Source organism: Artibeus jamaicensis, unplaced genomic scaffold, assembly GCF_021234435.1.
Source record: "Artibeus jamaicensis isolate MK-2021 breed Jamaican fruit bat unplaced genomic scaffold, CSHL_Jam_final contig_685, whole genome shotgun sequence".
Taxonomy (NCBI): domain Eukaryota; kingdom Metazoa; phylum Chordata; class Mammalia; order Chiroptera; family Phyllostomidae; genus Artibeus; species Artibeus jamaicensis.
The window spans coordinates 3,460,011-3,473,988 of NW_026521924.1; the positions used below are offsets into that span (position 1 = coordinate 3,460,011).

The 13,978-nt window shown below is 37.3% G+C and overlaps 1 protein-coding gene across 7 annotated transcripts in view; it reads left to right on the plus strand.

The window, feature by feature from the left end:
* TASP1 (taspase 1) overlaps positions 1 to 13,978 on the plus strand; it is a 469,517-nt gene that overhangs the window by 279,191 nt on the left and 176,348 nt on the right. For all 7 annotated transcript variants that reach the window (XR_008392619.1, XM_053671048.1, XM_053671050.1 and 4 more), the window contains one exon: positions 8,135 to 8,208. Coding sequence is in view for 6 of the 7 variants with exons in the window: in XM_053671048.1 (XP_053527023.1) it covers positions 8,135 to 8,208 (74 nt within the window). In the remaining variant the exon portion in view is untranslated. Of the gene's footprint in view, positions 1 to 8,134; positions 8,209 to 13,978 lie in introns of those variants that run through there.

Sequence of the window (13,978 nt, forward strand, 5' to 3'; positions counted from 1 at the left end):
TCACGTGCCTTTTTTAGTGAAGTTGAAAGGCATTTTGATGCCATGCCATTTACTTTAAGAGCATTTGAAGATGAGAAGAAGGCCCAGGTGGGTGTGTTGGAGCGTGCTAAACATGAACTGCTGCAACTATATAATGTTCTTTTTAAGAATGAGGGTGAATTTGTTGCCCAGTTTAAAATACAGTTCTGCTAATGCCCAGTGACCACATGTGAGTAACTAAGTAGTGGTCTCTCTGAGCCTGACTTTTACATGTCTGAGGTAAAGGTTCAGGATGCAGAACTAAAGTCCCCCCTCCAGAGTTCCGCAAGTTGGAAAACCCAGAAAAAGGGAAAAAAACAAAACAAAAGAAGGCCTCCAAGACTGCAGAGAATGCCACCTGCGAGGAAACTTTAGAATAGAATGAAGCTGGGAACTGAGGTGGGTTCCATCTCCCCAGCTTGCTGCTTTTGCCTCATCCCCTTCCTGTAACACCCCTGGCTCTGTGAAGTGCAGTTAGTCTTCTCCATCCAGACTGCCAGCAGAGTAGAGGTCTCCCTGCCCCCATCCCAGACCCCCAACCCAACCTCCTTCCCATAACAACCCCTGCAGCTGACTCTGGTCTTGGGACACCAGGCTTCCTTGCCACAAAAGACTAATGAAATGAGGAGCCAAAAAAGTACTAACATCCCATTACCATTATGTCAAATTTCAGTAGCTCAGAATATCATAATCTCAACAGGGAAGAAATTAATTCTTTATAGATAATATAGAGTAACAGGGTAATTGAGATTCCTTGGGGCATTTTTAAAAATAGAACATGAATGAATGAATATAAGGCAAAATTCAGGTTTCAAAAAGAATAGATTGTGAAAAATAGGTAGCCTCCACTCAGCTTTCTGAATCAACCAGTTCCCTGTATAGTAGCAGCCATTCTTGCTAGTTTCCTAAGATATTCTTCCAGGGAGATCCATGTTATTTCAAACATGTTCATCTATGGTGTGCTGTCATTGTCTTTCACAAAAATGGCCACACATCCTATATTAATCGTTCTCCACCTTGCCATTTCTATATCTGTCTAGATATCTGTTTATTTTTTCCTCACCTGAGGACTTTTTTTCATTGCTTTCAGAGCGAGGGAGAAAGGGAGAAAGCATTGATGTGAGAGGGAAACATCGATTGGTTGCCTTGTATGTGTCCCCACCAGGGATCAAACCTGCAACCTGGGTATGTGTCCTGACTGGTATACGGGATGATGCTCCACCCAACTGAGCCACACCAGCCAGGGCTCCACTTTGCCTTTTATTTTAGATAAACTATATACTTGCAGATTAGTGTTTTTTCAAAAGTGAAATAAGTTGTATTAATGAGGTCTAAAATCAATTTAATGAGTCACAAGCATAATCTTTTTAATATGGTAGGTAGAATATAAGAAACCCAATAGAATAAACCAATGCATTGTGAGTAAAATGGTATGATTTTATGAAATTTCAGTTATAAAGAAATGTGTACCAAGTGACAATATATGGGGCTTTTTGGGTTTGCTTTTGCTTTTTTTTTTGGTTCACGGTCAAAAAGGTGGTAAAATAGTTAATGTAGATGGTTTCATATCACCTATATAGAGCTACCTCCTTTGTTTTTAATTGTTGCATAGTATTTTATTAAATAGAGTTCCATAATTATGCATATATGCTCCTACTAATAGGCAATTAAACTAATTTTTAGTTTCTTCCTGATTAAAACTACCTCAGTAAATATCTTTGTAAAGATGTTATTTCATAAATATACATGCATCTCTTTAGAATGCATTGTAGTGTATGTCACTTTTGATAACTACAGTCAATGCTCATTATTTGTAGAGTTTATATAAATCTTATTACTTGCTGAAATTTATTTGTAATCTCAAAATTAATAGTCTCGGCACTTTCACAGTTATTTGTGGGCATGTGCACAGTGGTGAAGAATTTGTCACCTTGCAAGTACATTCCCAGCTGAGGTGAACAAGGCCTTTTTGTTTCAGCTTTCATACTGTAAACAAGTGACCTTGTTGTGGTCTATTTGTGCCACGTCTTTCATAGTTTTGTGCTTTCTGTTGCTGGTTTTGCTTTAAAAATGTACCCTAGGCATAGTCCTGAATTGCCGTCTAGTGTCCCTTACCGCGGGGAAGTGTCTTGTGTAGAAAATATGCATGTGGGATAAACTCATTCAGGCAGGAGGTACAGTACTGTTGGCCACGAGTTCAAAGTTAATGAACCAACTATCTGTATTTCCAAAAAGGGAAGAGGAAATTCACTGATCTGTATGCTGCTTTAGAAACTGCTGAAGTAACATCTATGGTGCCTAATGAAGCCATGGAAAAGCTGGAAATGTTGTTCAATTTGTGGTTTCATGAGATGATTGCCAGTAAAAAGAGCATAGGGGACAGCATTATCATGAGGCTGAAGGTCACAGAAACTCATGGGCAGGTTATCCAAGATCAGGAAAATGTTAAACTCTTCTTGGCTAGTATTTTATTATAAAAGAATACTGCATATAAGGAATTACTTAAATGCACATTAAATAAGATGTCTTTAAACAGAATCCCACATAAGATTACTTGCAGGAACCTCATGCTGTATTTCTCTTAGGAACAATAGCTCCATATTTTCTAGTTAATTGTTCATGGTGACCTTATGGGACATATAACTACCACAAGTTACAAGAATGTATTTCCAGGTGGCCATACTCCTACCATCCTTGTATGAGAGTGCTCGTTTCTTCACCCCCAGAGGGGGGGAAAAAGTTATTTCGAACCTTTTGATATATGATAACCTGATAGTTGAGTAATGGTATCTTGTGGTTTTAATTTGCAGTTCTTTTAGTAGGAGAAATGTAGAAGAACATCTTTTTGTATTTTAGAGCCATTCATATACTTTTTTGTTGTTCGTATTTTTTCTTTATCTTTGGATATTTGTCTTTTATTGATTTATAGCAGATCTTTATATATTAAGAAAATGCCCTTTTTCTATGCCATGGATTGCAAATATTTCCTTAGTTTGTCATTCATATGTTGACTTTTTCCCCCACATGGCAAAGAAAATACTGTAAATATTTTTTTAATGTAGTCACATTTATTGATCTTCTCTTTTATGACCTCTGGATTTTGTTATTGTTTTAAAAGCTTTTCTTTGGAGATATTTAAAAGTTGAATTTGTGTTTGATGTTGTGGTCCTTTGGTGTTTGTATGGAATCTGATCCTCTTAATATGTAACACTAATTATAAATCCTTTTCAACCTGAGTCAATTTCAGAGTAATAGAACAATGGGAGATCATATGTTTTGGAATCCTAAAGTCCAGTTTGAAGTCCAGTTTGTTTATGTACTAAAATGACATAAGTCATGTTACATACTTTCTGTGATCATTAGGTGCCCCCTTCCAGGCTTTGCTGAATTCTTCAAAAGATAGTATCTAGCATATGCTAGATTCTGAGTGTTAGTTCCCTGTCCTGCTTCCCTGAAGCCCTCCACCAAAAAGTAATTTGTTATGTTAACTTAAGACATACACTAAAATAAATATAATAGGATTCTTTTCAAAATCACTCTATAATTTAAGTTGTAGACAACTCCTGCTGAGTTTCTCAATGTACCTTGAACTAGGTATATACTGAATTGATCACTGTGTCTTATTTGAATTGCTGGTATCAATACAATGCACCTCTGTTTGTTTTTTCGCTTGTGAAAAGAATGAAGACTCAATTTCTAGACATTAAATTACTTTCTTTAAGGACTCCTAAACTCTAAATCTAGAGTTTAGATTTAGACTCTAGACTAAATGAAAGTTTAGATTTCATAAAAATGTAAACTTTATGAAAAAAGCATTCATTATAAAAATATTTAGTGTGGACAATAAATATACCCAATTTATTCTGTTTTGTAAGTCTGAATGTTTTATATATCACATTTCTTAAAGCAGGCTACATTTTTAGAATAATGCAGTTTAAAATCATCAAAATTGTGTCTTTAAAAAGAAATAAAGTATAATGTTTTTATCCTTCACTTTCACGATTAGATTTACTACATGTCCATGGTTTTTTGTTTTTGTTTTTGTTTTTGTTTTTGTTTTTGTTTCTTGCTAATTCATGAGCAGTTCCTACTTTAACATTTAGGGGCATAAGGAAAAGTCACAGTTTCAGAAATGTCTTAACTTTGTATTTATAAATACAATTGCATTCTCATTACTCTAGGGAAATTCAGTAAGACTTGAGTGCCTTTGCTCTGTTAGGCAATTTAGAATATCCCAGACCTTGCTCTGGACATTAAGATTTTTGAAGTTCAAAGGAGATGTGTGAGGAAGAAAAAACATCTGGTGAAGAGAACTCGCTTCATTGCGTGACACTGTTTCCCAGCACTCTTTAGCAGAGCGTCTGTTTAGCAGGTTGGCAGGTTTGATAATTAATTAATGATGAGGGAATGAGCCACATATCTGAGGAACTCAGTTTTGTCCCTTACTGCTCCTTTCTTCCCCACATGTCTGGCAAAGCCCTCAGAGTCTAGGATCACTGATCCCACAGTTGTGTCTCAACTCAAACACTTGTCTTCAGGCTTAATTAGCTCAGAGATATAAACAGATGGATGGCCTGGGCCCCAGAGGGTTTAGTGTTGAGCAATGCAGTTTTATTATCAGGGACTTTTGGAATTTTTGTTGGAGAAGTGCCTCAAAACTTTAAAAAATGCCTTTTAAAAAACTCAGAATTTTGAAAGTATGTACTTGAAGGTGACAAAGTTTTATGTATATCTCTGCATATCTGTGAATTTTTCTTTTTTGTGACTTAATTCACATATAATTTCAAACTTACAGAAAAGTTGTGAGAAAAGTACAAGGGACATCCATGGTTTCTCTACCCAGATCATCCACTGTTTTTGTTTTCCCCATTTGTTTTTCCATCCTCACTCCCTCTTTCCCTTCATCTTTCCTTCAGGCGTACACACACATAGACACACACGCTCATCCATTTAGTCATGCACATATTTTTTTAAAGTATTTGAGACCAAGATGGAGATTCCAGGGGTCTTTACTCCTAATATTTCAGTGTGTATTTATTAAGAACAAGGCCATTCTTCTAAGTAATCACATACAGATACCAAAATCATGAATTTAACATTGAAACAACACTGTTATCAAATCCATAGTCCCTTTTTAAACTCCATTAATTATCTCAGTAATGTCCCTCATAACATCCCCCACCCCCTAGACCAGGGTCCAATCTAGGATGACAGGTTGCATTTAATTATCATGTCTTCTTTAAATAGAAATAGTTTGTCAACTTTCTTTGTATTTGTTGACTTTGACATTTTTGAAGAGTTCAAACCAGTTAATTAGTAGTATTCTTATATCGGATTTGTGTGCTGCTTCCTCATGCAATTCTGGTTCTGCATTTTTGGCAAGCATACCATAAAAGTATTGGCCAGTCTCAGGGTGTCTTATCAGGAGGCACATTGTGTTGATTTGTCTCTTACTTGGTGATGATGGCTTGGAATATTTGGTTAAAATGGAGTCCATCAGCTTTCTATGCAGTCAACTGACATTAAATTTTCCCTCTTTGTATTTAATAGAATTTTGTGAAGAGATTATCTTTTTTTTAAAATTTTTTATTGATTATGCTGTTACAGTTGTTCTATTCCCCCCTTCATTCCCCTCCACCCTACCCCCCTTCCCCACCATTACCCCCCCCCTTTAGTTTATGACCATGTGTCTCAAGTCCTTTAGATTCTATATATTCCCATGCTATTCTTGCCCCCCCATCTATTTTCTATCTACTGTCTATGCTACTTATTTTCTGTACCTTCTCCCCCCATCTCCTCCTCCCACTCCCCTGTTGCTAACCCTCCTTGAGATCTTCATTTCTATGTTTCCACTCCTGATCTAGCTGTCCTTTTAGTTTGCTTTTGTTTTAGGTGTGGTTCTTAATAACTGTGAGTTTGCTGTCCTTTCACTGTTCATGTTTCTTTAACTTCTTTTTCTTCGATAAGTCCCTTTAACATTTCATATAATAAGGGCTTGGTGATGATGAACTCCTTGAATTTGATCTTATCTGAGAAGCACTTGATCTGTCCTTCCATTCTAAATGAAAGTTTTGCTGGATAGAGCAATCTTGGCTGTAGGTCTTTGGATTTCATGACTTGGAATACTTCTTTCCAGCCCCTTCTTGCCTATAAGGTCTCTTTTGAGAAATCCACTGACAGTCTGATGGGGACTCCTTTGTAGGTGACTGTCCCCATAGCTCTTGCTGCTTCTAGGATTCTCTCCTTCATTTTAATTTTGGCTAATGTAATGATGATGTGCCTTGGTGTGTTCCTTCTTGGGTCCAACTTCTTTGGGACTGTCTGAGCTTCCTAGATTTCCTGGAAGTGTATTTCCTTTGCCAGATTGGGGAAATTCTCCTTTATTATTTGTTCAAATAAGTTTGCCTCTGGTACCCCTATAATTCGGATGTTGGAGCGTTTAAAGATGTCCTGGAGGTTCCTAAGACTCTCCTCATTTCTTTGAATTCTTGCTTCCTGACTCTTTTCTGTTTGGCCATTATTTGCTTTCTTCTGGTCCACTCCATTGATTTGAGTCCCAGTTTCCTTTTCATTGCTATTGGTGTCCTGTGCAATTCCATTCATTTCAATTAGTTTCGCCTTCATATATTTGTCTAATTTTTCGGTATAATCAACCAGTTCTGTGAGGATCCTGATGACCAGTGTTTTAAACTGTGCGTCTGAGAGTTTTGCTATTTCTTCATCGCTTAGATCTATGGGCTCTGGGGCTTTGAGAACTTGCGACATTTTTGGTCTGTTCTGGCCCTTTAAGTGTGAGAAGCGGTGCCTTGGACTCCCAGGTCGCTGGGTTGTGACGCTGTATGTGGGGGCGTGGTCAGAGCGGGGAAATGGCGGCGCTCTCCACCGCCACTTGCCACGGGGACCGCCGGGGCCCTGGTCCAACCGCCCACTCCCTCGCCCGTCCGCTTGCGCACAAATGGGCGACCACAGTCAACACGCAGCACCGCTTCCCCGCTGTCTCCTTCGTGGTCGTTCGCCTGGTTGCTCGCTCGGTCGCTCACTAGGTCCAACCCTGCGCCTGGATTCCGCGCCTGAGTCCATCTGACCGAGTCCTCCTGTGCAACCCCTCACCAGCCGCTGGTTTCGCCCCTTACCGGTCAGGCTGAAGAATTTGTTGTTAACGGACTTCCAAAAAGTTCAATTTTCCATTTTCTGGCTGTGTTTTCTGTTGCTGATATTTAGTTGTCTCTAAACTTGGTTGTGTGAGAAGGCACCGCACATCCACCTATGCCTCCATCTTGGCGGAAGTCCCGTGAAGAGATTATCCCGAGACCTCGGAAATAGCTTGTCTTTTTTAAAATTTTTACCAGCTAGTTTTTAGCAACCATGATGGTCTGCTAGCTCTTATTGTGTCTATATTTGTTACTTGGTGAAGTGCTGCAAGGAAGAACTTTCTCTTCTCCCCTGTTTACTTACTCATTTGTTTGCATTGGTATGAGTTTGCTGGTTCTTATCATGTTCAGTGTTGATACTTCATTACTATTATTTATTTTGGTACTTAGATGGACATAGATTTGGCCAGTGGGAGCCCCTTCAAGCTGACACCTGGTCCTTTTGTTAAGTCCTCATCATTCTTTGAGCACCTTTTTACTTTCTGGCACAACAAGGTGTTCCAGATGAATTTTATATTTTCTCTGTCCCAGCCCTGGAGTTAACATTTCTCCAAGGAATCCTTGTTCCTTTTCATGCACAATGGTATTTAGAAACCAAGATGTACGTGTTGTGTGTTTTAAAGGAAACTACGTTATGGAGTATTACATTTATTAAGTCATTGTATATTGTACGTGTGTGTGTGCGTGTATGTCTTTAATGTTACAAGTTTAAAACAGAAGAGCACTTATTTTACATATAATAATCATAAGTTTTGACAAGAAAAAATTACAATTTTCATTTCACAATAAATGGCGTTACACACTTTTGGGTACTAAATCATCTTGACATTTACGAAGGAGCAAATGGAAAGTAGGAAACTGAGTGTGTTAAGTATAAAGCTATCTTTAACTGTTCTATTAAAAAGCAAAGATTTATTTTCCATCTGTGATCTGAATGTGCCTATTTGTGTTCTCTTCCATGGCAGTGGAATTTCTGTGGAGCCACACGACAGAGAGTATGTGTGTCGGATATATGTCAGCGCAGGACGGGAAAGCCAAGGTAAGCGGGAAAACTGGGGCATAACCTGAAATCCTTGCAGCCATTGCATGAATTTCTAACAGGCTAGGGTGATACAAATGACTTTTCTCAGCCTCTCTTAGGAAGTAACTTTGTGATCTTTATGAGAATCTGATGAAGTAGAGTTGATGATTCCCAAAAAATAAACAGTAGGTCTTTTACACTTGATGATGGAGCAGAGAGGAGTAGAAAAAACTTGTTTTTCTTTGTCCACTGTGAATAATTGGAAAAGAGGAAACTGGGGTCGAGAAGAGAAAATGGGAGTGAAGCTGATGGGCTATCAGGATGAAGTGCTTTTGCAAGGAGTGTTGGAATAGATAAAGAAAACCCAGGTAAAGAAAGCCAAGTGCCTGGACTACATGCTGTACGGATGCGGGCAGAGGTGGCTGACAGGCCTGTGGGTACCACCTGGCTTGTGCTCCAGCGTGTTCTGGCACACCCTGGCGTAGTGTCCTCATAGGCAGAGTCAGGGGTCTGTCGCTGTGTGTCACGTGCCCATGGCACACGTCCCTCAGTGAGTCACAATGATCACATAGACATCCACACATCACCTCCTGAGTTGCTTGATATCCCCGCACTCATGATGGTTGAAGCTGGGAGTAAGAAACATAATTTGTGGATTTTATTACACTGGCCTCTTGTTTTTCTTTTTCATAAAGTTTTTAGAAACAGCTGTGGCATATGATCTTTACATGGCATTAAAGTAACTCATTTGTAAAGCTGTGAAGTTCAGCAGCCTCTTTTTTAAAGGGCATGATTTATTTTGCACATTTGGTAATATAAGTAAGGAAACTTCTGGTATAAACTGTCTGATAGAGGTGGCATCATAAATTAATGATACATGTAAGAGAGAATAGTTTATTGCTTATTTGTCATATAACGCCCATCCAGACTCCTGTGTACATTGTCAGCAAGCGGGTCTCTGTCACAGAAAGATCTCATCAGACAGGCAGCAATTCACATTCGTGAAACTGTTACTGAGCGCCTCTCCTCTGTGTCTCCCTCACCTTGTTCAAGATTTATATTGTATTAGTAAACTTATTTTATAAGAGAATGAATGCATAAAGATTGCTTTATTTCATAGTATTTAGAGAAGGGAATAATAACTGCCCATTTTATTTTAAAGGTGATTTATAGGTTTAGAGCAACACTGTCTAACAGAATTTTCTGTGATACTGGAAATGTTTTATATCTCTATCGTACTATCCAAAAGGATAGCCACTAGCTGCGCATGGCTATCAAGTACTTGAAATGTGGCTAGTATGCCCAAGGAAAAGAATTTTTATATTTTACTTAGTTTACTTTTAAATAACCATATGTGCCTAGTGGTACTGTATTGAATAACACGGGTGTAGGAATGAGTGGAAAATGGTTATTCAAGTGTTTTCAGTACATTCTTTTCTTCCCAATGACAAAATGGATCCAAAATATAAAATGTCCGATAAGCCATAAGAATCTTTGCACAAAGATGGTGTGCAACCATTTATGTTTTTCTCAGTCCTTACAAGTCAAAATTATTTTTTAACCAAAGAACATTGTGTGAGGTGGACTTCAGTACTGAAACCAGTCTGGTGTTGTACAATCATGTTATTAAGTCCCTTGCATGGAAATGTTCTTGTTATCCCTGCTGGTGGCCTGTGGAAGATACCTTACTATTTAACATGAAGTATGGGTGGTAGAGAGGAGAGTACTGCATTGAGCCAAAGATGTTTGGCCTCCAGTTGCATTACTTGACATCTGGTGGACATGGTTTTCATATTGCTGGTAAATTCTCCAGCTGGTAGTCTTGACTAGGCCAATAGATACAGCTGCTCCTCTTGCTTCATTTGTAAATTATGTTTTTGACCTTCTTTGCAGAAAGTTAATCCCTCTCCCTTTCTTCCTCCTTTGAGCCTGTGGCTACAAATGCTTAAAAAAAAAACAACAAACCCAAACACTAATGCTTTGGCTGCCAAATTCTATTGATCAAAAAATAAATAAATAAATAAATAAAACCCATCTCTTCTTTCATACAGGCTGGAGTTTTATTGCATTGCAAGTAAGACAAAGTTATAGATGAGAAGCTGGGCTCAAAAGACAAAGGGGACTATAACAAACTTCATATTCTTTTTGTCTATTCCCCAGTCCCCTGACTTCTATGAAAGAATTGTTGAATTAGTGGCATATCTGTTCAGCAGAATGACTGGTTTGTAAAACATGCTTTCACATAATGTTGAGAGCCATGGTAGTAAAATGAGAAAGGAAGCATCTTAAAAGCTAAAATCTAAAAAAAAAAAAAAAAAAAAAAAAAACCCAACCCAATAATTTCCAAACTATTTCTAAACAGTTTTTCTTTTCCATATTTCCTGCTTTCTAAAAATTACCTTTTGTGCTTGTTAGCAAACTCAGAAATTAAAGCCACCAGGCCATTGAAACATTTTACATAAGCTAACTGTATTTAATCTAAGTTAAAGCCTTGAATTAAAGCTGTCCTCAAAATTACACTGCTTAAAAATGCTGGATAATAATCAATATCATTATAACCAAAATTCATGTATAATTTGAGTAAATAGAGGTAGGTTCTTTTACAAGTTTCTTTTTTTTTATAGAACATTTGTTCAATTACATCATCTAATTTCTATAGCATAATTAAAGATATTTCTTTTCATTGAACAAAAATTAGGGCACTGATAACAGTTGGATTTAAAAATCAGGTGCCTATATCCTACCCAGATAGCAATTAATGAACTGTTTTAATAAATACTGAGTGTACATGGACTACTGTAATAAAAACAGATGTTAAAACTGGCATGGAACTTATTCAAGTATAATAAATGAAATGAAGGTTTCTTTTACTATGTAGAGGCCACTTTTTATAGCAATAGTGAAAAATACTATTATAAAAATTTATCCTTGGAAAGGAGCATGCTATTTTGTGGTCTTAAAATATCTCCCAACAGATTTCTTACTAGCTCCTGGAGAGAATAATAGAGAACCCAGGCAACAACTTGACTGTGTGATCAGAATTAGTGTCATCATTAAGGGGCAGATGGACATCACATGTCTCTGGATGTGATAACCTGAGAAGACACAAACATTACTTTGGTTGTAACCCATCTGGAAGTGCATAACCTGAATCTAATCACAGGGAAACATCAGACAAATCTAAAATGAGGAACATTCTGTTAAGAAAGAAAAAAGAGTAGAGTCTATACAGGTGTCCTTGAACAATGTGGGTGTGAACTATGTGGTCCACTTATATGTGGATTTAAAAAAAATAAATATAGTAAATGATTTTCTTATGATTTTCTTAATAATAACATTTTCTTTTCTCTGGCTTACTTTATTGTAAGAATATAGTATGTAACATATACATACAAAATATATGTTAATTGAGTATGTTATCAGTAAGGCTTCACTGGTAAAGTCAAAAGTAGGCCATTAGTAATTCAGTTTTTGAAGAATCAAAGTTATATACAGATTTTTGACTACATGGAATGTCGGTGCCCGTAATCCCCGTGTTGTCCAAGGGTCAACTATATTCTTAAAAATATTAATGCTATGTCCAAAACATCAAGTGCATGGTTGGAGCATTGTACCATATACCAAAAGTTTGCAGGATCGATTCCTGGTCAGGGCACATACCTAGATTGCATGTTTGATCCCTGGCTGGGGTCCACACCAAAGGCAACCAATCAATATTTCTCTCTCACATTGATGTTTTTCTCTCTCTCTCTCTCACTCAAATCAATAAACATATCCTCAAGTGAAGATTTAAAAAAAGTCAATGTGAAAAAGAAAAAGGCTGAAGAAATGTACCAGATTAAACAATACTACAGAGTATACAACTAAATACAGTACTGATTCTAGCCTGGATCGTAGCCAGGAGGAAGAATATATGCTAGAAAATATGCCAGAAAAACCTAAATTAATGAAATTGTTAGGTCAGTTTACAAAATTAGAATATAAATGGTGAAAAGTTAACACTTTTCATTGTTATATTTGTTATAACTGCACTGTGTTATGTAAGGAAATACCCCTACTCTTAGGAAATACAAATTGAAGTACCTAGGATTAAAGGGCCATTAATATATGCAGTATCTTCATGATGGTTCAGACAAAAAGTTATATGGATACACAGATGAATGGGCGGATAGCAAATTAAAAAGCAAATGGAGCAAAATGGAACCTGGGTAAAGGATGTATGGGTGTTCCTTGAACTATTCTATAGTTTTGAAATTATTCTCAAATAAAACATTAAATGTTACCCTTGGATAGTATGGCATATTTGACTAGTTATTTGACTAGTTCTTTGGGCCTTGAAGTTGAAGTGAACAAGTATTGGAATGGATATGGTGCCAGGAAGTTGGAACCTGGGTTGTCCTTCCACCCACTCACTGAGCACTGAGAGACTGACTTGGTGTGATCGCTCCGCTTCTCTGCATCTCAGTGGACTCATCTGGAAGGTGTGAATCAGAACTACCTTACCGTGCCTTAAGTCCTTCCTGGGATTCGGTATGATAGGAACAAGGAAGCAAAATCATGTGTGTCTGAGTATAGATGACAGGACCACCATTAAGTTCTTTATATATTATAGATACCTTCTCTATATTATGGATATTGTACATGTTATGCTCTTTACCCATAGGTATTTGCTTCCAATCTGCAAAACTTGAAATTCTACATGTCAGATTACATAAGCAGATAGTTGCTATTTAATTTTTCTGTAGGATTTTTATGATCCCAGTGTATCTACCATGTTTCATTTTTATGAAGATAGTTTCTGGGGCTTTAAGAAAATTCTCAGTAAATGTTCATGTAGAAGGAATAGCACAGATGAGATTTCTGGGAGCTTTTTAGGAGACTTAACTTACCTCTCAAATAAAGCCATAGGTGGAAGACTTATTTAAATACAGTCATGCACCATTTAAATCTGGGGGACATGTTGTGTAAGATGTATCTTTAGGCGATTCCATAGTTGTATATGTGTGTGTGTGTATATACTAGGCTATATGGGATAGCCCAGTGCTCCTCCTAGACTACAGACCTGTATAGCATGTTACTGACTGAATACTCCAGGCAATTGTGTAACATAATATAGAAAAGGCACAGTAAAAATACATTATAAAAGATTTTAAAATAGTACATTGGTATAGCTATAAATGGAGCTTACAGGACTGGAAGTTGTTCTGGGTGTGTCAGTGAGTGAGTGAATGTGAAGGCCCAGAACATACTATTCACTACTATAGAATTTATAACCACCGTACACTTAAGTTACACTAAATTCGCCCTGGCTGGTGTAGCTCAGTGGATTGAGTGTGGGCCTGCGAACCAAAGGGTTGTGGTTCGATCCCCAGTCAGGGCACATGCCTGGGTTGTATGCCAGTTCCCAGCAGGGGATGCACGAGAGGCAACCATACATTGATATTTCTCTCCCTCTCTCCTTCCCTTCCCCTCCCCTCTAAAGATAAATAAATAAAATCTTTAAAAAAATGTTTAAAAGTTACACTAAATTCATAAAGTAACATGAATAAATCAAGTAAAAGAGAAAATGATGCAATCAAGTGATGCTATAAACACAAGATGTATGATGAGGCTCTGGTACTGTATCATAGCATACTGCTTTACAGCAACACTTGTATAAGTAAAAAGAGTACACTCTAAAATAACAATAAAATGTCTAGAATAGTATATATGTAAACTAGTATTTATTACCATTATTGAATGTTATGTACTATATATAACTTTATGTGCCATACTTTTATATACAACT